The sequence below is a fragment of the Marmota marmota genome, unplaced genomic scaffold, assembly GCF_001458135.2.
Source record: "Marmota marmota marmota unplaced genomic scaffold, marMar, whole genome shotgun sequence".
Taxonomy (NCBI): Eukaryota; Metazoa; Chordata; class Mammalia; order Rodentia; family Sciuridae; genus Marmota; species Marmota marmota.
Window position 1 is genome coordinate 19,803,284 of NW_026000174.1, and position 27,305 is coordinate 19,830,588.

Genomic DNA, 27,305 nt, shown 5'->3' on the forward strand with positions numbered 1-27,305 from the left:
GGTGGGGCTGTGGGGATGAGAAGGACAGTAGAATGTGACAGACATTATTACCCTATATACACATATGATTACACTACTGGTGTGACTCTGCACCATGTATAGCCAGAGGAATGAGAAGTTTTGCTCCATTTCTATACAATGTGTCAACATGCACTCTACTGTCATGTATAACCAATTAGAACAAATTAAAAAATAAATAGAAGGGAGACCAGTAAGTAGACAAAAGGGATCATGGAGAGGGAGGGGAGGGAAAGGGGAAATACTGGGGAATAAAATTGTTCAAATTATACTGTTTTATTGTGTGCACATATGAACATATTGTAACAAATCCCACTGTTATGTATAATTATAATGTGCCAATACAAAGGGAAAAACATTACATTGTATAGCTTTAATTGGGTGAATTGTATGATATGTGAATTCTATCTTAATAAAGCTATTTTTAAAAGATTTAAAAAAAAGAGTTAGTAAATTTTCTTCATAAATTGAAACAGTGAAAAATATTCATTCAAGGAGTTAAAGTCCATTAGTAGTTTCCAGTCAAGACCTGTATATTTGTTCAACTGCCATGCAGTTACTCTATAGGAATTTGTAGAATCATGCAATGGCTTTTAATTTCTTGTGTAATGATGAGTTTCTTTGAGATAGATTTTTTAAAAATTCAGAATAATATTTCAAAGCATGACATAGGTATTTTAAGTACATTTTATTTTGTCATATGATCCTATTTTAGTAAATTTTTTTTCTCATCCAGATGGAATTGAGGCAGAGAAAAATAAAGTCATTTTATAGACACTCAAACTCCCCAAATGTTAAGCATCCATTTTTACATACTTTATTCACAAAGTTGACTATTCAAAGTTCTAGTTATAAGGAGGATGTGTTTTAAGATTGGTTATGTACTCTGATTTTTGTTCAGATGCTAATATTCTTATGTGTTCATTGGGGATTATTGCTTTTTCAACTCATCAAGCACATACTGCTTTGTGATTTTTGCCCATTCATCAGGGATTTGACCTCTATTTGCAAATTTTAGCTGATATTTTTCTTCCAGCTTTGTTCTGAAGTGACAGACAAACCATTTCCAGTATGGCTGGGTGGATGAATCTGGGGTGATGTTCCATGTGGCAAAATTCCTTCCAGCCTTCCGATAGTTCTTATAAGGAATATTACAATCATCTGTCAAAGCAAACAAACGATCACTTGCAACTAAACTAGAACAGCAATCAATGACAAAGTGGTCTGTTCTATACCAGTTAGATCCATTGACAGCCCGAGGACGATGGAATGGAACACTGTGGTCTCCATCATGTTTAGGAATTGTGTTTGTACATATTGCTTTACAGAAGGGACACTGTTTCCAGCAGCCACAGAGATGTTTAGAGAGGATTTTCCCAATTTCAGGAAACATTTCATCTATATTCCTACTTGAAAAATTTTGTTCTACTTTTTTCATTGCAGGATCCAAAGCTGTACTCATGGCTTCTTTGAGAAACTCCATATCTTTTATCTCCTGGTGTTCAATGCTTATCAAGTCTCTTCGTGGGAAGATCAACTTGTTCCCCAGGTAGTCACAGAACAAATCCAGCCACTCAGATGCAGTGCTGCTTGTATCTTTAGCTACTGCTGTGGATTCATGAGTAGCAGAGAGAATGGCATTCTTGATGTCATCTAAACAGATTTTGAAAAAAGTTTTTATTTTTTCACCACCTTTGCCTGAACAGTACATTTTAATATGCTTTTCAGTGTAAGTCCTAAAGAATGATTCTGGATCATGAATGTACTGCCAATAATTGTCAAAATTTTCTTCTTCTGCTAGAGAGATTAGAATGTGTTTCTCCAGGTTAGCCCTGTTTCCATTGAATGCAGGGCAGGTAACTCTCATGTCCCCAGTTATTTTAATGATCATTTTTTCCCATATGGTGTCAGAGACAGCAGGAGTGAGCTTGTGCCACAGAAAATCAACAAAAGACGTGATAGAGGTTGCACCTTGGCAGGATATCTTGAAACTCATGAAAAAATCATTTTTCTTGCTTTCTAGATAGTTTACAGGATCATTTACTGTCTTAAATGCCCTATGCATTTCCTTAAAATGTTTTGACGCTCTACGAAATAAACACCAACATAATTTGATTTTGTATTCACTGGTAAATATATATCTGTCTTTAGTGAGTACAGAATTCAATTCATTTTCTATTACTCTCAGGATTTTATGGAAGTCACTTTGATCATAATCACGTTGTTGACTCCAAATGCTGTTAATCGTTTCATCAAATCTTGAAAAAACATGTTCAGTAGTCATATTAATGGACACTTTATCACAGGCCTCTAAGTTCTTTGAGAAAGCACAATATTCTTTATACATCTTGACACGTTTTCCAAAATCTATATGAAAATCTTCTTCAGTATTTCTCTTTAGTTTTTCCACTATGTTTTTCTCCTTTTTGAAATAATCCAAAAGGATGTTTTCAGCATCCACATCAATGTTAGGCTCCATGGCTTGAGGGACATTTGAGGACACTTCACAGACCCATTTTCCCCAAAGTTGGTTGAATTTCTCACGTAAATCTTCTTCACTCAATTCTTTACCTTTTACACTTAAAGCCAATTTTTGGCTCCTCTCAAATAATTCATTTTGATATACCTTCTTTTTCTGTTCCAACCGTTCTTGACTTTCTTTGAGACTAATCAGTTCATTGGCTTTTCTTTTAGTGTCCGAAATAAGTGAGTCTTTAAGGACTAGTAGCTTATTTTCAAAATGGGCTTTCCACTGGATGAGTATATAACTCTCTGTGTCTTCAGTAAAATATTTTTCAAATTCTTGCTTGATGGTTTCATATATCTTTACAACTGGATCCTCAATCATGCTTGCTGTAAGTGTCAGAATTTTTCTATTCTGAATCTGATTGTGAAGCTGGTTCTGCAAGTCCAACATGTGACTCCGGAGCTCCCAGGTCCAGTGGTTATACATGGTTTCCAGTTTGCTCATGGCCATGACCTCCTGGGTGTTCCTGAAACTGAAAATGAAGTTCTCATTTACCAGGGCTCTCCACAAATCTTGGACTCTGAATTTTACGTCTGATATTTTCATGATACTTCCTCTGGATTCCTGTTTGGCAGTCAAAAGGATTCTACTTTTCAGTTCCTGGACATTGTGGCTATAGCGAGGATTGGGAGGGGCCATGGGGGGATTGCCATCCCAAAGGTGAGCAAAGTAGTACACGTGAGTATTGACATCAAACTTGATGACGTCACTGAAGCAGGTTACATCTGAGCATTCTTCTTGTTTAGCAGCCAGTGCTGCCATTTCATCTAGCCTCTGCTCTAACCGCCTTCGTCCTTCTGTAGTTCGGTCTTTAGCTGTAACTTCTCCTACATTCTGATGCACAAATATGCAAGTTGGGGAGATTTTCACTTGTTTCATCCTCAGAAAGGCTTGGACAGCTATCTGTAGGATATCTTGCATTTCTGATGGATTCTCCCCAAATATATTGATGAGAGTCAAGTTTGCAAGCCCAATGACAAAGGTGGCTAACTCATTGTCCCAATTCTGGGACTTGTTGCTGAGTTCTGGGGCCCGAAGTCCTTCTGTGTCTACAACCAGCAAAAAATCAAAGCCAAGTTCCTCTCTGGATGACTCATCCACCTTTAGGAGCTGCATGTAGGCCCCCTTGGTACACCTGCCTGCACTTACAGTGAACTGCAGCCCAAAAAGAGCATTCATCAGAGTGGACTTTCCAGAGCTCTGCAGGCCAAGGACAGAGAGAACAAAGAGACGTTTGTCTCCAAGTTTCTCAGAGAGCTTGTCAAGAATAGCTGCCACCCACTTTAGGGGCACATAGGAAGCATCTCCATCCATCAGCTCTATGGGGACACCAGATATCATCAGGTCTGCAGCAATTTGGGGAAGGGAGAGAAAAATTGTCTCTCTTTTGGCAGAAGTTTCTTCCAGAGCTTCATAGATCTGGCCAACTTCTCTGAGAAATTGCTCAATCCCCAAGGTACAGTCAGTAATCTCAGTAGATATGGCTTCTATTTTATTTTGCCAGAGTTTTAAGTTGCTGGTTTGGGATTTTTGCTTTTCTGTTTGTTCATTTGACCACAAATGAATTAGTTTTTCATGCAAGTTTTCCAAATGCTCTGCAGTCAGGCTATCCAAAAACACACTCATCCATTGCAAGAAGTAGAATATAGTGTGAGTTTCTGAATATTCATGGAGAATTTGAAGGACAAATCCCATTATATCTTTAAGAGGAAAGGCTCTTGTCAACTGCTGATGTCGTATTATTTGTTTATCTGTCTCAACATCACTCTTGTGTTGTTCAATGCTTCTATTCCCCTTTTCTCTCAAATGATATAGTTCTTTGTCCTTCTTACACCAAAGATGCCATAGTTGGACAACTATGAAGGGGTAGAAATTTTTCCTTCATCTGAGACAACTCTGTTTCTTTTAGGAGGTCCATGATGGTCTCAGCCTTTTGTTTGGCTTCCTTGCAATTTTTCTGGTCTTCATCAATAAGAAATCCTTGCTGGTGAGCAATTGGAGAGCAGTGCTCCATGCTGAGAGCAGTGTCACAGAGCTGTAGCAAACGTCTGATGGTAGTTATGAGCTCCTCTGTCAATTCTGCCTCATTTCTATTCCTCAGGCCAATTTTCACTCTTTTACCACCATTATTGGCTTTGGATTTTTCTTTGTCATCAAGTAAGCAGATCAGAGGTCTTGATGATTGCCACAGGTCACAGACTATTTTTTTGTTTTCTTTATTTTCATCAGAAGCAGACATGAGAACCACAATGAGAGAAGAGACGTCCTGCAGGAAGGTGAGTTGCCTCTTATGTTCCTTTGCATCTCCATGAAGGTTCATGAAGGTCACACAGTTGTCAAACCTGTCCTCTTCCCCTCCAGGGCAGAACCAGCAGATTTCCACCACACCCCCCATCAAGAGGCAATACTTGCTGCTTTCTCTGCAGTGTCGGTGGAAAAACACATCATGTTTATGTTCACTGAGAAGACAGTTCATGATCTGAGATTTGGAAGCAGACAGGCCACTGCCTACTCTAATAAAAGACACAATGGGAGTGGAGACACGACACATATGAAGATTCTTGTGACTGTTCTTCCCTTGTGGTGATTTCTTTCCTTCCTGCCAACTTCTCCTAATTTGTCTGAGAGACCAGAGAGAGAATTCAATTTGAGACGTACAGGGATTTGGCACCAGGAGAGGCAGGGCAAATTGACAGATGGATAATTTGGTCAAAATATATTGTCTGGCAAAATCATCTGCACAGTGAAAAATGGCCATCTGAATATCCATGGGGTGAATATGGGGCCTGGACTCTGTTCTCAAAGGATTAGTAAGACTATCACCATCTTCAAAAAAGTCTTCATAAGGATCAATAGCCTCATTTTCCTGTTTGGAAGCACTTGAAGAGACCTGATGTTCTATGTTTTCATCATCTTTGAAGACCTGGTACCTCAGTCCATAATCCAGCATCAGTAGCTTCTGAAGGAAATAGAAGGGAAGTTCCTGTTCAGATTTGGGCTGGGTGTTGCACACAGAAGCCTTATAGATCAAATGGAAGTCAGCTCTACTCAACCTTTTTGGGTAGTAATGTTCTAGGCCAAGACGCTGGAGTAAATCTAGAAAGGCTCTGTTTTCTATTATTTCACTTGTGTTAATTGCATTAATATCTGATTCACAGGGCTGTTTTTTTTCATGGAGAAGATTTTGTAGCTGTCTTTTGACCTCATCCATTTTCAAAGAAGAGATGGTGGCTCCATAATCCCCATCAATGAGCAACCTCAAGTCTCTTTCTAGGTTTTCCCAATCATGATCTGCCCCAAGTTTAGAGAGGACATGTACAACTTCTTTAGAAATAAATTGACCCATATGTTTTCTCATAAACTCCATGCGTTGTATCTTCTCTTCTGGAGAAACAGCTACTACTCCAGCTTTGGCTGTCAGACCTGTGAGCACTAGGAATGCATGAGCTCTGTAGGTGGAAATATTTTTAAGCTCCTGGTATTTATTGAAGGCAGTTTGCATTTCATCCAGTAGGAAGTTTAGCTCATCATGGCCCAGGAGATACCAAAAAATATTGCTTACCACCTGATATACTGCACCAGCTGCAATGGAAAGTATCAAGAGGTATGTGTCTGTCTGCTCTGTTGCTTGGAGGTGATTCAGGAAGCTGCTGAGAGCTAAGCTGACCTTATAGGTGAACTTTCTTTGAGCTTCTTTCTCTGTTTCTTGGTCTTCACACTTGACATTCACTTCAAAGAGTTCATTCTGGGTTTCCTTTAAGATTTCAATAAACTGAGAAAATTGGGAGATGTTGAGCTGCTCTTGCTCTGACTCTGACTTACAGTAGATCCATTGCATGATGGAGCGAGCCTGAGGAAAGTTTGTCACTTTGTAGACGTGGGGATCCAGAAGAGTGCGCAACTGTGATTTAATGAAAGTAATTTTATGTCTGGAAGAATTTTTGCTAAAATTTACAGTGTTTACTAGAAAATTCTGTAGGTCCCAGTCTGTGAGACATTGGTTAATCCAAGTGTCATAATCATTTATTTTTTGACTCAGTGTTTGCATGAATGCTATCAGTTTTTGAAGCTGCACTTCAGGATCAGTTACCTCCCAGGATTTTACCTCCTCTAGGAAAACTCTTGCCTCCTTCCCAGCACTCAACAATCCACTTCCCTCCTGGATCTGTGCACTGAGGCCAGTCAGAGCAGTGTAGTTGTCTTTCAGGCAGTTAGCTATCTTAAGGGGATCTTTAAAGTCACTTCTGTGACTAGAGAGGATGATGTCCCAAACGGGCACCAGCTGAAGTCCCCGGTCAATGACACACCAGGTTTGATTGCTGGAACTAAGGCCAGCTTTCCACTGGACAAGGCTATCTGCTTCTGTTGGGCCACCTATCTGGGCTACAGATAGTTGGATTTTGGTTTGAAGATTTTGTAAAATTTGGCTTTGGGAAACTGTTTTGCAATGTGAGTCTGACACACTTATATCCCCAGCAACTTTTATTGGATAGCCACTGTAGCTTCCCCTTATGTAAATATCCAGGACCTCTGCTGCCTGCTGCTTCACATCAGCCAGCTGGTCACTTTGGAATCCCTCTGAAATTGCCTTCCATCCATAGATTCCTCCCAGGTGCATAGGACCTTGGTTTACATGAGAGCCAAACCTGTGGAAGAAAAATTCAGTCCTCTACTTCAGTAAGGAGACGTTATCTGTGTCTGCCCTCTGATCCAAGACTACGTCCATGTATTTCAATTCCTGAAGGGCAGGCTTGGATAGCTGAAGCTCATTCATGTGAAAGTAGCAAGAGGCCAGCGGGACATAGCAGAACTTGGTTGAGCAGAAATATGTACACTCAGAACTTGCTTGTTGTGTTTCCTTGGATTCTGAATGCTTGATTTTATTCATTCCAGTCTCTACTGGAATTCCCCAGCCTCCACCATAGGCAGAGGCACTTACACTGAAGCCCATCTTTTCTATTGTCTGGGTGAACATGGATTCTTCTTGAAAAGATGTAAATTGTTTTGTTTCCATTCTTGTGCCCTGCTGAGGGCCAAAGAGGGAGAAATCACTGGGGACACTGATTAGCTCCTCCCTCTTCTGTATCAGGTCCATTTGGTTGCATGTTTGGTAAACCCCTTGCAGAGCTAGCCCTCCAGATGCCCATCTTATTAGATCTCTATCCAGGAGGTTTTGCCTGTGAGACAATGTCTTCTCCTTGGGACTGAGTTGTCTCTGCATGATTTCCATGACTTCCCTGAGGGGCTTTTCAGGCACTGGCCAGTACTCTTCAGGGATCTCCATGGCTTGCCTCAGCTCTGCTTCTTTTTTCCTCACTGCCTCTTCCTGTCTCTGCCTCCCTTCTAATAAGAAGTTTCCCAGCTCCTGCAGCAAATGTTCTACCTGCTTCTGCTTTTTTATTATCATCCCCACTGGTGACTCCTGAAACTCTGGAAGACTATTTGAATGTGACAGGGCAACCAGCTTCTCCAGGGCCCTTTTCTCCCATGGATGTTGTACCTGGGATTTCAGTTTCTGGAGGTCTTTTTCTGTTAAGTATTCTATGACTTGAGGACAGGTCAAGCCCAGACCTTGCTGCAGCTTGGGCAACCAGTACTCAATATCCAGTCCTACTTGCCTCAGCATCTCTTGGAGATCTTGCCTCCTTTTGCCTTTGAGCAGAGGCTCATCAGAAGTGTGTTCTGTTGTGTCCATACCTGTGTGTAAAACACACATCCAGTTAGATTTAATGGTATTGTAACTTTAGGAAATGTTTGCCACGTGATCAAAAGAATGACTGTCTTAGTGTGACTTTCTCTTCCCTGCTTTACTTATACTAAAATATATTTTTCATCAAAACCTTTTTGTGTTTCTGCTTGGTATCATTGTGGGTGTTGTCACATGGATTGCTTTTTTATTTGCCATGGTAAATTACAATTTAATAGCCTGATTTGGGCACTTACTACACAAGCTCAATTGCATGAAAAGTATGAGGCTTAGGAATGAAGGTTGAGAATATCTATGAGTTTCTAAGCTCAGTGATCATTGTTAAAACTAGAGCAATAGCACCATTTGGATTTTTCTTTTGTCTATATTTTTTTCTTTTGAATTGTTTCATTCCTATCTCTCTGTTACTTCTTCCTAGGTTATTTAATACTCATTTGGTCTTTTAAAATGAACTTCTAACCTGATTTATGTTTGGTAACTCATTTCTTACATTTTATCCATACCTAGTTAATATCATGTTTCCATTACATGAAGAATTATCTATATATGGATGTCATCCAAGTGCATGTATATAGATCCCCATATTCTCCTTAATCCAGGGTTCCTTTCATGTTTTGCACCATTTCATCTTCAGTGAATATCCTTAGATGAAAGATGAGATGTGGTATCATTTATTCCAATTTTATATATTATTCAAGTTTTTCTTCCTCCTATAATTCCTGTCCCATTCAACGGCACTAGCATACTTGCTCAATGTCTATCTTATACACCTATGTTCCTACAAATATATTACACCATGTCTGTTTTGAGAGAGAGAGAGAGAGAGAGAGAATTTTTTAATTTTTTTTTTTTAGTTTTCGGCAGACACAACATCTTTGTATGTGGTGCTGAGGATCGAACCTGGGCCGCACACATGCTAGGCGAGCGTGCTACCGCTTGAGCCACACCCCAGCCCAGACACCATGTCTTTTTATTTTACCCTTTTTTAAAAATATAGATGTATTGTTTATTTTTATAATAAGTATAATTCTGCATATCACAAAATTCACCAATTAACAGTGTACAATCCAAAATTTTGTCATATATTAACAATCACTGGCACTATATAATTCCAGAACATTTGCATCACCCCCAAATCAAACCCCTTACTCATTAGCAGTCACTCCCCATTCTTCCCTCCTCACCTCAGCCTTTGGAAATCCTTAATCTATTCTCTGTCTCTATGAATTTTCCTCTTTTGGACATTTCATATAAATGGATTGATACAATACTTGGTCTTTTGTGATTAGTTTATTTCACTCATGACAATGTTTTCAAGGTTCATCCATATTGCAGCACCTATCTTTTATTTTTTTGGGGGTACTGGGGATTGAAATCAGGGATCCTCAACCACTGAGCCACATCCCAGACCTATTTTGTATTTTATTTAGAGACAGGGTCTCACTGAGTTGCTTAGTACCTCACTGTTGCTGAGGCTGGCTTTGAACTCTTGAGCCTCCTGCCTCAGCCTTCCGAGCCACTGGGATTGTGGTGTGTGCCACCACACCTGGCTACCATCTATCTTATATATCTTTTTTAGTTAACTTTTTTGATTTAAAAATTTTATTGTCACATTATATTTATACATAATAGCGGGATTCATTCTGCACATTCAAACATGCACATAACATAATTTGGTCAATCTCATTCTGTGATACCTTTTTTGTTCCCATCACTCCTCTACTGATCCACTTGCTCTACTCTACTAATCTCTCTTCTATTATTATTATGATTGCTGTTATTATAATTTTAATTACTAGAATATATAAAATTGGGATTCTTTGTGGAATAGTCATATCCAGTTGCAGCATACTTTGATAGATTTTGCTCTCCAGTACTTCCCAATACCATCCCCTCTTCCCTTTCTCTTGATCCCCTTTATCTACCCTATTATTCTCCTTCCTATTTTCATGAGATACTTTTTAAAAAATTTTTCCATTTTTTTCTCTCTAGCTTTCTCCAGTGAGAGAAACATTCAACCTTTGTTTTTCTTTATTACACTTAGCATGAACACTAGTTCCATCTACTTTTCAGCAAATGATATAATTTTGTTGTTCTTTATGGCTGAGTAAAACTCATGATGTATATGTATATATATATATGTCATATTTTCTTTACCCATTTGTCTGTTGACAGATACCTACCCTGATGCAATAACTTGTTTATCATGAATACCACTGCTATAAACATTGGGATGCTTGTACCTAATATGCTGATTTTAGCCATTTGGGATAAATAGAAAGTTGTAGTATAGTGCAGTCATGTAATTGTTCCATTGTTAGTCTTTGTAGGACTCTTCATACTGCTTTCTAAAGTAGATATAACAATTTGTAGTACCAACAAATACATATAAGTTTAATTTTCTTTTCCTTCACATTCTCACTTGCAATTATTGTTATTTGTACTCTTGATGTTAAAACTCTCTTTATTCTTATTTCTCTTCACCCCCTACACACTGTCTTTTAGATTTTTCCTTCACTTGTCTTCAGTGGATTAGCCACTATGGTTTGAATGTTCATATCATCTAATACTCTTATTGAAATTTGTAATTTAGTAGTATTAGGCATTGGTACCCTTGAGAGGTGATTTTGGCATGAAGCCTGCACCTTCATGGATGGGAATAACTCCATTATAAATGGATTATTTCAAACCCCTTTTGTCTTTTTGTACTTTTGCTTTCTGTTTGTGCTAACAGAGCAAGAAGGCTCTGTTTGTATATATGTGCCTCAGTTTTGGACATCCCAGCCTCTAGAACTGTCAGTCAATATATGCAGGGTTCATTTCAAGTCACTAGGTCCAATTTATGCATTGAATACAAATCTTATTGTTTGACCACTAGTGGCTTATTTTAAAAATAACATGTTCTTCTTCTTCCTCTCCTTACCAACTGTGGGGGAAGCAGGATTAACAATCTTTTTGTAATAAGCCAAATTATCAGCCACTCATTGTCCATAAGAATAAAGAAACTGTACTTGAAACTGGAACAAGAGATCTTTTAGGGATATAATTTATTAGATATACTGAAAATAATACTTAGAAATCAACCCTGGTGTGCCTTCCTTTTCAACCTCTCTTTGTCCCCTGGGAGTTAGAATGGTTGCCTTTGTGATGTGAGTCTCTTGCATTTATCTTTTGCTAACAAATTAAAATTTTTTTTCCTTTTTCTCAAAACTTGGTCTTCATTATTGGATCTGCATCAAGGATAAGGATTGAGTTTTGGTATCAAATTTTGCAACTCAGGTGTGACCTGAGAACAGCCTCTGCACCTTGTGCAGGTGTGGCACTTCAAGTGTGAGCTGGCTGAGAACACCACTAGAGAAATGGGAGATAAATAAATTTGCCTCTGGGAAGACTAAAGTAGCTGTTCCCATAAGTAAAAGGGAGCAACTGAGGGACCATCCTAGCAGCTACCAAGGCTTCTTTGGCTTCAGGGAGCATGTACTTTCTTTCCCTGAACAGTATGGTACAATTTGCCATCTAGTCTATTTGATAAAAAGAAATTCAGTGGGATATATTTGCAACACCTTGGTCATCTGGTAATTCCTGTGGTTGATATGCCAAGACTCTCATTTCTATCCATCTAGTTATTTTTTATGGGAAAATCTGATCCCTCTTTGTGGCAACCTCTGTGGGTTCACTGGTGTAGAAACCATGGTTGAGTGAGATTAGGGAACCTATGGGATTCGTCCCAATTTAGTCATATGTTTTTAAAGGTTTCCAATCTTCTGTTCCTGGTTTTGTGATCCTCTCTGTTATGGTTAGATATAAGGTGTCCCCCAAAAGTCAGCATAATTTGGTGATACAGCCACAGCAGTGTTTATAGCAGCACAATTCACAATAGCCATGTTATGTCACCATCCCAGGTGCCCATGAGTAGATGAATGGATAAAGACATTGCATATATGTGGTATATATACACAATGAAGTTTTAATCACCATAAAGAAGAGTGAAATTATATCATTTGCTGGTAAATGTATGGAACTGGAGACCATTATGCTGAGTGAAATAAGCTAGACTCAGAATATCAAAGGTTGAATATATATTCTCTCATATGTAGAAGCTAGACAAAATAAGGGGGAAAATGGGGGGAATCTCATGGAAATGAGAAGGAATATCAGTGGAGCACAGAACTGTGACTGAGGAGGAGTGAGGAGGGAAGAGCACAGTGAAGAAATATGGAATTAAATCGACCAAAATATACTATGTATATACATCAATATACCACAGTAAATTTCACCTTTAAAATTATAAAGCACTAATTTTTAAAAAATTAAAAATAAATATAAGAAAGACCTATAGAGGAAGGGAAATGGGGAGGGAGTATTGGAAGGAAAGGGGAAGTACTGGTGACGGACATGGAGCAAATTATATTTCATGCTTTATAATTATCTCAAAATGAACCTCAATATTAGGTATAACTATAATGCACTAATAGAAAAGAAAATTTTAAAGTATAAATTACATAGAAATTAGAAAATACTTTGAGATAATTGGAAATTAAAATGTAACATGCTGAAACTTATAAGATACCATGAAACTAACACTTGTAAATTTCTAAATTATAAAAGATCTTAAATCAGTAAAACATATCCAGCCCTTAAGAAAATAGAAACAGAAGAGTAAAATTAACACAAATAATGCAGAAGGAAGAAAATAATAAAGATTAGAATGGAGATGAATTGAATGGAAAGACCGTAGAGAAAATCAACACAACTAAAATATAGCTTTATGAAAAAAACCCAAACAGACAAGAATTGTGGGGACTCAGATGACCAAAGTGAGATATGAAACTGTGGACATACTACCAACTTTTTAGAGATAAAATTAAAAGGAGTTTAGAAGGACATTGTGAAAATATGTAACTCAACAAATTACATATGACCAGATGGCTTTACTAAAAATTAACACCCCTATAGCCAACATTAGCTTGATACCAAAATCAGACAGAGATGTCACCCAATGGCATTTTTTTTTTTTGCAGAAATTAGAAACATGATAAATTCATGTGGAATAGCAGAGGACCTCAACTAACTTAAACAATACTGAAAATGAAGAGCATAGTTAATGGATTCATACGGATTCATATTTCTTAATTTCAAAACACAACAAAACCACAGATATCATAACAGTGTGGTGCCATCATGAGAATAGACATGTAGATCAGTGAAATGGAATGAAGAGATCAGAAAATAAATCATACATGTAGAGCCAAGTAGTTTTGACAAGGGTACCAGAATAAGTCAATGGGGAAAAAAGTCTCCTTTATAATGATATTAAGACAACTGGATATCCACATGCAAACAAATGAAGTCAGAACCCTAACTCACATAATATATGAAAATTAACTCCAAATGGATTAAAGACATAAATTTAAGAGGTAAAATACTTTAAAAGGGTAAACCTTCATCACCTGAGTGTGATGAACATTGAAAGCATTATGCTAAGTGAGAGGAACCATACAGGAAATATGAAATATTATGTCATTCCTTTATAAGAAATATTCAAAAGAAGTAAATCTATAGAGACTGAAGGCAGATTGATGGTTGCTGAGGTCTAGGGAAGGTTGGAAGGGGGAGTGATTGCTTAATGAACATGGGGCTGTCTTTTGTGATAATAAAATTAGTTTGAAACTTGATGGAGGTACTTGATATATAACATTGTGAATGTACTAAATGATAGTGACCTGTATAATTTAAAATGGTTCATTTGGTATTATGTGATTTTTACCTTATTAAAAAATAAATCATGTATATTTCCAATTAAATGAAGTATATGGAAACCAAAAGCAATTTGAACTGAAAAAAGGATAATATTCTAAATTATTGTATTATATTGTACTATTATTTATGCTATAAAGTCCACTTTTGTCTCTTTCTATGAAGAGAGGACATACTTCATAATGATGTGTTACTATGCATCTCTTCCCAATTTTTAGTTGGCATCAGTCACTTAAAATTGGCCACAGAGGATGTATTGTGTAATGGAAAATTTTATGAATCGGAAATATTTTTATTTACTTATTTATTTATTGAGCCAGAAATTTTGGGCTGGGAATATAACTCAGTAGTAGTGTATTTACCTATCATGTACAAGGTCCTGGGTTTGATTCCCAGCAATAGCAAAATTCCAAACCAGGAGCTTTCTTTTCCTGAGAGTTAAACATTTACTACACATCATCGATTGGAACTTTCATGGTCCTGTATACTTCCCTTAGACGACTGACTATGTTTCCAGGAAGTAGAGACTATGCCTTATTCAGCTTTCATTCCTGAGGACAGAAAATAGTGGCTAGCAAAGATGGAGAACTTTCAAGAATCAAAGAATGTGCTCTGCAAACTTTTCTGTCCCTAGGATTCTGCTGCTTTTCCCCCTGTTTCTAGTTGTAGTTCCTTTGGAAGAATTCTAGCTGAATTTTTTCATAACCCTAAGAGAAGTTGTGTTGTGTGTGTGTGCGTTGTGTGTATACATTTTTATTTTATTTTTTTTTCCCCTGGGAGAAGAACAAGAACCAATGATCTAGGAAGCCCTCCCCAGCTTGGACTAAATGGTGTTTGGAACTGTGCTGCAGAGAGGTAATGTTAGATAGCAGCTGTGATGATTGTTCTCTTCCTCTGGAGGTTCTTTTAGATTTTCCCTTAAGCTGTGGAGAAATATTTCTTTCTAGGAAAGCAGTTAACCTCTGCTAAAAACCACCTTTCTTTCTGAGCTATAAAAGAAAACTATAAAATATATTTCATGGACCATTAAAAAATGGGAAAATTCTGCTTAAGTTTTTTTCTTCACTTTTGTTTCTAGTTCTACTAGACTTTCAAAGAAGAACTAACACACATACTCCTCCTATCATTCCATGGAATATGAAAAGAGGGATCCCATTTAAACTCATTTTATAAAGTTAGTATCACCCTGATACCAAAATCAGACAAAGACACATCAAGGAAAGAACTTCAGACCAAAATCTCTGATGAACATAGATGCAAAATTTTTAATAAAATGCTGAAAAATAATATACAAAAACATATTAAAAAGTTAGTGCACCATGATCAAGTGGGGTTTATCCCAGGGATGCAAGGTTGGTTCAACATATGGTAATCAACAAGAGTAATTTAACACATCAATAGACTTATATAGATAAGACTCATATGTTATCTCAATACATGCAGAAAAAGCATTTGACAAAGTACAGCATCCATTCATGTTCAAAACATTAGAAAAACTAGGGATAGTAGGAACATACCTCAACATTGCAAAAACTATATTTGTTAAACCTAAGGCCCACATTATTATAAATGGAGAAAACTTGGAAGCAGTCCCTCTAAAACCTAAAACAAGACAGAGATGCCCTCGTTCACCACTTCTATTCAACATGGTTTTTGAAACTCTAGCCAGGGCAATTAGGCCAAACAAAGAAATTAAATGATATGAATAGAAAAAGAAGGGCTCAAACTATCGCTATTTACCAAGGTCATGGTTCTATGTTTGAAGGTCCCCAAAACTCCACCAGAAATCTTATAGAACTCATAAATGAATATAGCAAAGTAACAGGATATAAAATTAACACCCATAAATCAATTGTATTCCTATACATCATTGACCAATCAGCTGGAAGAGAAATTAGGAAAACTATCCCATTCACAAAATCCTCAAAGAAAATAAAATACTTGAGATCAGTCTAACAAAATAGTTGAAAGATCTCTATAGTGAAAATTGCAGAACACTAAGTAAAGGCATTGAAGAAGAGCTTAGAAAGCGAAAAGATCTCCCATGTTCTTCAATAGGCAGAATGAACATTGTCAAAATGGCCATACTATTGAAAGCACTATACAGATAGTAATTCCTATTAAAATGCCAATGATGTTCTTCATAGAAATAGGAAAAGCAGTCATGAAATTTATTTGGAGAAATAAAAAGCACAAACTAGCCAAAGCAATTTTTAGTGAGAAAAGTGAAGACAGAGACATTATAATACCAGACCTTAAATTATACTACAGAACTATAGTAACAAAAACAGCATGATATTGGCATAAAAACAAACACAAAGACCCATGGAACAGAATAAAAGACACAGAGGCAAAGCCACATAAATATGGTTATCTCACACTAGACAAATCCACCAGAAACATACATTGGAGAAAAGATAGCCTCTTCAACCAATGGTGCTGGGAAAACTTGAAATCCATATGTAGCAGAATGAAATTGAACCCCTATCTCTCACCCTGCCCAAAACTCAACTCAAAGTGGATTAAGGATCCAGGCATTAGACCAGATACCCTGAACCTACTAGAAGACAATGTAGGCCCAACTTTCTATCATGTTGGCTTACCAATCAACTTTCTCAACCCACTCCTGAAGCACAAGAAGTAAAATCAATAATTAATTAATGGGATGATATCAAATGAAAAAGCTTCTTCACAGCAAAGGAAACAATATAAAGAGAGAGCCTACAGAATGTGAGAAAATCTTTACCACCTATACCTCAGATAGAGCATTAATCTCCAGGATATATAAAGAACTCACGAGGCTGAGGTTGTAGCTCAGTGGCAGAGCACTTGCCTAGCATGTGTGAGGCACTGGGTTTGATCCTCAGCACCACATAGAAGTAAATAAATAAAAAAATAAAGGTATTGTGTCCATCTACAACTAAAAATATGTTTGAAAAAATTAAAACAATAAAAAAACTTACTCAAAAATAAAACCCAATCAATAAATTGGTAAAGGAACTGAACAGGTACTTCAGAGAAGAAGAAATATGAATGGTCAACAAATATATGAAAAAATGTTCAACATATCTAGCAATTGGAGAAAAGAAATTTAACACTACACTGAGATTCCATTTCATTCCAGTTAGAATGGCAATTATCAAGAATACAAGTAACAATGTTGGTGAGGATCTGTGGAAAAAGGTAGACTCATACATTGTTGGTTGGACTGCAAATTGGTGCAACCACCATGGAAAGCAGTACAGAAATTATTTAGAAAACTTGGAATGGAAGGACCATTTGACCTAGTTATCCTACTCCTTGGCACATTCCCAAAGGACTTAAAATCAGCATACTACAGTGATGTAGCCACATCAATGTTTATAGCTTCTTAATTTACAATAGGTAAGCTATGGAACCAATCTAGGTGCCCTTCAACAGATGAATGGATTAAGAAACTGGTGTATATATACACATTGGTATCTTACTCAACCACAAAAAAAGAATGACTTTTTGACTTTTGCCAGTAAATGGATGGATCTTGAGACTCTCATTTTAAGTGAAATAAGCCAAACACCCAAAACCAAAGATTGAATGATGCTAACACAAGACAAGGGGAGTGGGAGGAATATAAATTCATTGGATTTGACAGAGGGCAATGAAAGAAAGGGAGAGAAATGGAAATAGAAAAGATAGTAGAGTAAATCAAATATAACTTTCCTATGTTCATATATGAATACACCACCCGTGAAACTTCACATCATGTAAACCACAAGAATGGGATACTAATTAGAGTAAGTTATACTCCGTGTATGTATACATCAAACTACATTCTACTGTCATGTAGCTTTAAAAATAACAAATTTTAAAAATCTGTAAGTATACATAAGGCCTGATTTATTTTATGTTGTTTAATAAAAAAATGCCAGGGTTGTGTTAAAAAATGTGTCTTAATGAAAACTCTCTGGATATGAACCCATAGAAAGATGGAGGTTTTGCCTTCCCCTATACTTACAGGGAAATTTCTAACTAGAAATAGGACAAGAATCGTAATAATGAATATCATTCTTATTTCTATTATCCAATATGTGAATATTTATAAGTATTAATTTTTTCTGGTCTCTGTTAATATAAATTATAAGGCAAGAAATCTGGCAATATTGGAAATATGAAGAAGGGAAGACTTGATCATATTGACTTGAATTTAAACAGAATGGGAAGACTTGAGCATATTTTCTTGTTCAAAGTAAAACAACCAGTAAAGTCAGTTGCTCAAAATACTGGAAACAAAACCCAAGGGGAAATAAGGAAGAACAGGATTTAGAGCAGAGTTTTTGTTGCAAAGAGGTTTGGGACAGTTTTTATTCAGGAATGTAATAACAGGGAGAAATCCCTTCTACTAAGAGAGAAAATTTTGGCTTTTTTTTTATCTATTGGTCAACATTTATTCCCAAATACTGTTACTCACTCTAACCATATTTATACAGAGAATCAATACATTGAAATCAGCAAGAAATACAGTAGAGTGTACATTCAATTATGTAGTTATTGAATTATCCCCAAAAGGGTTAATATTTCTGCCTAGCTTTTCTTATGAAATTTTTTTTAATTTATTTTTTTTGTTGGTTGTTCAAAACATTATAAAGCTCTTGACATATCATATTTCATACATTAGATTCGAGTTGGTTATGAACTCCCAATTTTACCCCAAATACAGATTGCAGAATCACATCGGTTACACATCCACATTTTTACATAATGCCCTATTAGTAACTGTTGTATTCTGCTACCTTTCCTATCCTCTACTATCCCCCCTCCCTCCCCTCTCATCTTCTCTCTCTACCCCATCTACTGTAATTCATTTCTCTCCTTGTTTATTTTCCCATTCCCCTCACAACCTCTTATATGTAATTTTGTAAAACAATGAGGATCTCCCTCCATTACCATGCAATTTCCCTTTTCTCTCCCTTTCCCTCCCACCTCATGTATCTGTTTAATGTTAATCTTTTCTTCCTGCTCTTCCTCCCTGCTCTGTTCTTAGTTGCTCTCATTATATCAAAGAAGACATTTGGTATTTGTTTTTTAGGGATTGGCTAGCTTCACTAAGCATAATCTGCTCTAGTGCCATCCATTTCCCTGCAAATTCTATGATTTTGTCATTTTTTAGTGCTGCGTAATACTCCATGGTGTATAAATGCCACATTTTTTTTATCCATTCATCTATTGAAGGGCATCTGGGTTGGTTCCACAGTCTAGCAATTGTGAATTGTGCTGCTATGAACATCGATGTAGCAGTATCCCTGTAGTACGATCTTTTAAGGTCTTCAGGGAATAGTCCAAGAAGGGCAATAGCTGGGTCAAATGGTGGTTCCATTCCCAGCTTTCCCAGGAATCTCCATACTGCTTTCCAGATTGGCCGCACCAGTTTGCAGTCCCACCAGCAATGTACAAGTGTACCCTTTTCCCCACATCCTCTCCAGCACTTGCTGTTGTTTGACTTCATAATGGCTGCCAATCTTACTGGAGTGAGATGGTATCTTAGGGTGGTTTTGATTTGCATTTCTCTGACTGCTAGAGATGGTGAGCATTTTTTCATGTACTTGTTGATTGATTGTATGTCCTCCTCTGAGAAGTGTCTGTTCAGGTCTTTGGCCCATGTGTTGATTGGGTTATTTGTTTTCTTATTGTTTAATTTTTTGAGTTCTTTGTATACTCTGGATATTAGGGCTCTATCTGAAGTGTGAGGAGTAAAAATTTGTTCCCATGATGTAGGCTCCCTATTTACCTCTTTTATTGTTTCTCTTGCTGAGAGAAAACTTTTCAGTTTAAGTAAGTCCCATTTGTTGATTCTTGTTATCAAATTTTGGCTTTTTTGTGGGTTCTTGGCTACATCTGGGAACCAAAATCACACAAGACTGAATAACTAAAAAGCCTGCAAGTTTTATTAAGTTTACGTGGGCATAGGTATCCTCACAAGAGAGAAATCTGAAGAAATGAACAAAGCAAGATGCTTTTATATTTTTTAGAAAAAGAATAATAAATTTGTGAAGAAATGATAGGAAACTGGATTTCTGGAATAGAGTAGTAAATTCTAGGGATGTCACAAAGTACTGTGGGAGTGGAATATAAAAGCTAGTGGAAGATGTTAAACTAAAGAATTTCTTTATCAGGTTTCCTATAAGAAAATTTGGGCAAATGGCTAGAGGTGGAGTAGAGCAATTTGGTAATGGAACAAGCCATTCTATATATTAATTCCACATGTCCAGATAGAAACTCAAATCCAAAGAAATATCTAGGAAATGATGAAGAAACTAAGTGAATGGGAACCTCAGTCTCACAACAACAAAAAATTGAATTGTGCCAACAGTTAAACCTGTAGGAAAGAACAAGCTTAGTTCTCTCATGTATTACAGCCTTGTGAGACCCTGAGTAGAAGACTCAGTTAAGCAGTGTCTTGGTGGAGTAGTTTAAGTCTCAAAGCCTGTGGAATCTCTGTACTTGTCTAAGGGTTAAAGTCCTCTGAGCTCTTGGCATGCCAGAGATCAAGAACAACACACTGTTCTCAGGACACACTCTGCTGACAAGGTCAGACTTGCCACAAGTTCCTCTTGAGACTGTATTTCCCTGTGGCTAAACTTATTTTGAGAATATTCTTGTTGATTGGTTCCCCTTGGATTGTGCTTAATCAGTGGGCTTAGATCTAAGACAGAGATTAAGGAAGTGGCTTATGAACATTGCATTATTTTAATGTTATTCTTACTATCTTGCTTATGTTAACCTCAAAGAACTTGCTGAACCATAAGGATAACGCAAGGGATATATAATGGCTGGGTTGCTTAAAATAAAAATCCTTAGCTTTCCACAGTTCTGAGTCCCCTATGTCCTGTTTCTCATCTTGCTCAGTTCCTCAGCACCTATCTTCAACAGTTGTCTGTACTCCTGAATGAAATTATGATTGATAAATATATAGATACACAATTATTGTGTTAAGATATTAAGTTGTGATAACTTGTAACAAAGCATTATAAAATACATACTTTTAGCAACAAGCAGTTGGGTACTGCTGAACAAATACCTCGAAACATGGCAACATATTTGGAGTCAGGTGAATGCCTGGAGACTAGAAGAATTTGGAAGAGCATGAAAATTGAAATTACCTTGAATAGACTATAAATAGAAACCTAGATTCTAAAGTTGCTATAGAGAGGAACTATAGAAAAAAGGAAGAACTTGGAAAAAAAGGGAGGAACGTGGCAATGCAACCAGAAGAAAGAAGATTCTTGTTTTATGTAGTAGAAAGCCTGGAAAAATTATGTCCTGGGGTTATGTATACAGCAGAACTGATAAGCGATAAAATTGATTATGTAGGTAAGGATCCTCTAAGGCAAAATTTTGAAGAGGTCTCCTGATTTCTTCTTGCTGGTTTTAATAAAATGTGAATGGAGAGAGATAAATTAAGAAAGGAGTTATTAAACTAAAAGACAACAGGACTGCATAATGTTGAATTTCTGATTTTCTCTAAAAGACAAAAAACATTAGAATTAAGATATTTGGTCTTGAACTTCTGCTGGGTATGAAGCAGTGGTCTTCTTCATGCTTTGAACATAACCCTTAGTTCTCTACCAGTGCAGCTTATTTTTAAATTCTCTTTCTTTCTCTTCTCCTCTCCCTTCCTGACTTTGGGGAAGCAAGGTTACCCTTCCTTCCATCCTAAGCAGAGTTATCTGTCCTTCATCACACACACCACAGGAATGAAGAAACAGAAGACCTAAGAAATGGCTATATTTCAAGGTCAAAGTGAATTATGACCACTGACAAGGAACACCTAAAATGAAGCCTTTGAATCACCTCTTTAAAAAGCCCTCTGTTACCCCTGAAGGGAAGAGTCACAGACTCTAGGACAGAAACCTCTGCCTTTCTCCTTTGCCTGCAAACCAAAGAAAAATTCTTTTTCCTTTTTCTCAAAACCATGACCTCATTGTTTGATTGGTATGAGGAAAAAGGACTAAGCTTTTCAAAACAGGTATGATTTTACAATATTTTGCTAAAACCTCAAAAATATCAAAAGGTTGGTGTAATCAGGTATATAAAGAATTCTTTCAAGAGAATAAGAATTTAACACAGTACTATTAATCAAACCGGAAGCCTCAGAGGAAGCCTTAGGGATACCATCCTTTAAAAATCTAGCATAAGACCAATGAATAGGAGAGTTTATTTGAAAGTCATCTATGGATGTGGCTTGAGTCTGATGGAGTGGGGACCCAATGGAATATATCATAAATTCTTGAGAATATTAGCAATAAGGGGACAGATAGATGAAAATTCTATAATATGGGCCCATGGTGCTGCTGATCCTCCCACCACACATGCTTTCTTTGTCAAAAAGCAATCTGCCCAGTGCTTCACCTGGCCGGAATGAATAGGCTATGTCACATTCTTCAGTAAACTGAGGCATGGGGCAAAGGTCAGGCAGTCAGTGTAGGTAAGGAATGATGGTGGTCCAGAGGATGAGGACTGGCTATTACACAGAGGACAATGGGTTGTTAACCTCTATGATCATGCTTCTGGGCACTCTGGGTTGCTAATAACTAACCCCCACCTCCCTGGTCCCAGGCACTTACATGGAGAAGAAAGAGAAAGGGAATTTGGGGGTCTACATAAGAACAAGACACACTCCCTCCCATGGATACTCAGCTCCGGGGCCACATCTCTTAGGAGAAATCTGTCTCTATCACTTTCTTAAATAAAATTTGCTTTCTAGGCTTGCCTTGGCAGTGCTCGGGTGTTTAATCTTTAACACCAGGGAAACTCCAAGACCCATATCATTAGTACAACAGAGAGCCTGCCAGCTTGAACCCAAAGAAACACAGTGAGAACAAAATAAAAGGAGGCTATATATCCCTTTCACCCACCCCCAAATTGTACTGGCAGGAAGCAAGCTGACAAAACTGCTCAACTGTGAGAATTTATTACTTTCCATGAAAAAGGAGGGATGACTCAGAGGGCAGAACCAAGTGCCCAGGGAGCCAAAAGCAGAAGCCATCATTGCCCTCGAATCTGGAAACCCAATCAAAGAACTCTAACTACAGTTTCCTATCTGGATTTCAGAACCATCATGGCCTGTTGCTATGTCTCTCTGTCTACCCCAATTCTTAACTTCTTGTTCACCTACTTGTCTTTTTAAGTCCAAGAGCCTGTCTTCAGGTTGCTCCAGAGAAAAGTGCACCACCAAGAGCAGGTTCCTTGTCCAAGTGTGGGAGGCAGAGATTTCACAGCTGCAGTCAGTTCTGGGTTCTTTAGTGAGATAAGGGACTGAACTTTACCTCAGAGCAGGGCAATTCCCAGTTTTCCTTCCTCTAGTGGGAGTTTCTATCTTACTCATGTTTATTTCTTTAGTTCCAGACAAAGAACATTAAATATGTGGATGTTCAAGCAATGTGTGATGATTGAATAAGGAAACTAGTGTATCTGAGCTGCTTTCCTAAGGTGTCTTTGGGGGATGATAATGGCTATTTCAAGAATTGACTCGAGGAGCACAGGGGGTATAAGTTTCTTACCAGAAGGCTGATCTTTTCTCTGAAGGAAAGCATAGGCATTTTTTAATGAGCAAGAGTTTTATTAGTCAAAGTCTGAGCCCAGGATTCGACAGTTACTATTGAGGGAGAACAAAATATCTGACTCAAAATACATATTGATTTTGCATAGTCTGAGTTGGTTATTCAGAGAGACTGTAAATCTCTTAGACAAAGGCAGGACTCTGGAAAGCTTTCCTTTAGTAAAACAAAATCTATATCCAACTGCACTAGTAAAGTACACTCTGGATGCAGGTAGATGCTTTTGTATCTGATATCCCCTTCCTACCTCTGAAAGATCTTTTCACAGAAAGAAGCGATTGGGAGTCTGGTACCAGGCCCAGACAGAGATTACCCCTGGGAAACTTCACATACATAACAAATTGACAGGAGTGGCTCACTGTGCTCCTCCTTCCAGTCCTTCCAGCATGTATGTCACCCTCCCTTCCAGAAGTCCAGGCCTCCATTCCTTTGTTTAGCTTTGCATAAAGTTCATCCATCTTGCCCTCTTTGAGTCTCATACTTTGATATGGATTCCATGCTTAAGCATATTAATAACTTGTATGCATTTTTTTCTCACAGTATGTATGTTACTCAATTATTAAAACCTTTGGAGGAAAAAGAATAAATTTAAAGCTTCCTTACACTACCTGTATATAGGAAGAAGGCAACCTAAGTAATAAGAAGCAGCTAGATGGTGTATGAATTTGTAGTGGCAGAGTATTATCTACATCAATAATAGTGGTGAGGACAAAATGAGATGACGTAGGTGACTCTCACCTATGCTTGGCCTGAAGCACATGCTCAAAATATGAATTCTTTTCTCCCCAGCACAGAATTGGCTTTGAAGATCAAATGTGTCACAAGAGGAGGTACTGGGAAGGATCATTCCAGCTACAATATTCTAAGAGTTTAATTTGAGAGATTCTCTGTGACTGCCAGAATCCTTTGGTTGTTGGGGCTCAGAGAATGACATTCCTGAAAAATGGCATTTTGGGCATGCTGAGCAACTTGATGTAGAGGGAGAAGCCCTCTCTGGAATTCTTTTTATCTGCATTAAGACCAGACTGCAAAAGGGAACGATTCCTTTTTATAGCCACCTTGAATTCCCATTATCTATCTCAAAGAGGACTGAGAAATATAACCACATTTGCATGAAACTTCCTTACAAGATTTTGACTCATGAGCTCACTCAAAATTCAAAGACATGGTCCTGAGAGTACTTTCATGACTAATAATAATTTATAAGCTCTCAAAATTATCTATACCTGTCCCAACCTCTCCTTCCCTCATAGAAAATGGGATATATAAGTTTGTGTGTAATGTTAAACAGGTGGATAATCATACTCCTATTATTGTCCCTCATGCTGTGATTTTCCCATTTTGCATGAAAATAAGTTCATATGCCTTTTCTCCTGTTCAATCTTTGTCTGTTTCATTCCAGTGATCGTCATGAGGGCGGAGGGGAAATTTCCCATTGCCTCTATACAGGTCTTGGGAGAATTGTCTTGTCCTCTTGTGCTGAGATGTGTACTAGTTCCTGTGTTCTCTGTTGCTATGCTAGGAGTCCACGCATGATAGTCTGTGTCTGATTCCCCTGAGATTTCTTCAGAGTGAGAGCACACTGTATGTACATGGGAGGATTCTGTTAAGTGTTGTATCAAGTAATGAAGTTGGTAAAGCCCTGCCACCGTTTGACAATGTCCTGTAAGGCTGGCTCACCCCCAACACTGAAAACAAACTTTCAGTTTGATTTACAACTCTCATCTGAATTCCAGGAAATGCTTATTTAAAAATAAGGGTGAGTTTTGACACAGATGTGTTTAAACTGTTTTCTCTAGGTGTTTTTGTTACTTGTTTTTCTCTTTCCTTCTTGTCATTTGCTAACTTTAGTTTCACTTGAACAATTCTGGTCTTTTTATGATGCCTTGAAGGAAAGGGAATTCACGTAGACCTCCCCAGGGAAACTTGAGAGAGTCCTATGACCCAGGACCATAAAGGGGAGGACTAGGGTTGGGTAAGAGAGGCACCTGGGGGGACAAGGGAACCTGGTAGCATTTGCTCAACTTTGTACTCCTTTACAATAGAGTACAAATAGGGTACCTCACTTTCCTCACCCTATTTCCAGCCCTCTCCTGGCTCTGACTGAAAGCTTTGTGGATTGGCCAGTACATTTCCAGTCCATTGGTTAAAAAGTGAGGGACAGCTAAGAGTGCTAGTTCTTTTTTGCCCGAGATTTACCACTAGTCTTTTCCTTAAAGCTGGCTTACATGTTGTTTAAGATGTTATTCTTTAAGGGACTCTGTTCACCTCTTGAAATCCAGAATGCAATGTTTGACAACAAAGAAAAAAAGGGAGAAGAGGAATGAAAATAAGATAATCCAAGGAAAGACAGAGAGAAATCATTTCCTACCTTCTGTGGGCTTCTCTCCCCACCTCTCAGGGCAGAGCCATCTGCAGTCTTTAGATTCTGCTTGCCAGAGTAAGTGTAGAGGAATTATATCCCCCATACTACGTACATTTGGAATGTTATCTATTTCAGCTGTCCAATAATATGCCCACCCTACTCAATTTAGAAAGCATGAAATTCTGAACAAATTCTTAAGTGGTGCCATTCTAGCAAATGGGGCTCCTCTCTTATACTCTGCAAGGTTGAGTGGAAGGTGTGTGTTTCAATATATTTTAGCTACCTTCAAGTGCCAGAAAAACAACTTAGGCAACTAGTATCGGTTTGACCTACAAGACAGAGGTGTTATCTACAGTAAACCTAATTTTTATTTTTCTTTATAACTGAATAAAAATTCTACTGTGACTATCTATACCACATTTTCTTTATTCATTTATTCATTGATGAATACTTAGGCTAGTTCCATAATTTAGCTATTGTGAATTGTGCTGCTATAAATATGGGTATGCATGCATCACTGTTGTATGATGAGTTTCATTCCTTGTGATAAATACTGAAGAGTGGTGTAGCTGAGTCCTATGGTTGTACCATGCCTAGTATATGGAGGAACCTCCATATTGGGTTTCCATAGTGGTTGTACTAATTTATAATCCCATTAACTGTGTTAGTGTAAAAATGTTCAATAATTCTCCACATCCTCTCCAGCATTTATTATTATTTGTATTCTTGATAACTGCCATTCTGACTGGTGTGAAATGAAAACTCGGTATAGGTTTGATTTGTATTTCTCTAATTGCTAAAGATGTTGAACATGTTTTCATCTACTTGTTGGCTGTTTGCATTTCTTCTTTTGAGAAGCATCGGTTTAATTCATTTGCCCATTTATTAATTTGGTAATTTGGTTTGTTTTTGGTGTAAAGTTTTTGAGTTCTTTATGCATTCTAGATATTAATCCTCTGTCAGAACCCCACTTTCAATAACTCATACAATTAGATAGAAGATTAATAAGGAAATAGAGGACTTAAATAGCACTGAAACCAAGACTTGACAAATATGCATATATACACACACACACACACACACACACAGCACTCCAACCAAGGACAACAAGATACAAATTCTTCTATGGAACACATGGAACATTCCAAATTAATAAAGAACAAGTAAAACTATTCTGAATAATTTTATGTAATGTAAAATTTATGAACAGTCTGTAATTAAAATTGGAGCTGATTTAATATAGTAGATAGTGTTGTATGAATAAGGACAGTGTTTGTGGTAGTTGTGGTGACAGCAAATATGTGCAAAATCAGTAGAAAATTATTGTTTAATGTGTCA

The 27,305-nt window shown here is 37.5% G+C and overlaps 1 protein-coding gene across 1 annotated transcript; it reads right to left on the reverse strand.

Annotated features, from left to right (window-relative positions):
• Positions 1 to 26,651, reverse strand: LOC107135615 (interferon-induced very large GTPase 1-like). Its single transcript, XM_015477585.2, is given in 3 exon segments — positions 1 to 4,396; positions 4,398 to 8,242; positions 23,161 to 26,651. Coding segments are annotated over 2 exon segments (7,290 nt in total). The 5' UTR covers positions 8,241 to 8,242; positions 23,161 to 26,651; the 3' UTR covers positions 1 to 949.
• Positions 26,652 to 27,305: the final 654 nt, after the last annotated feature.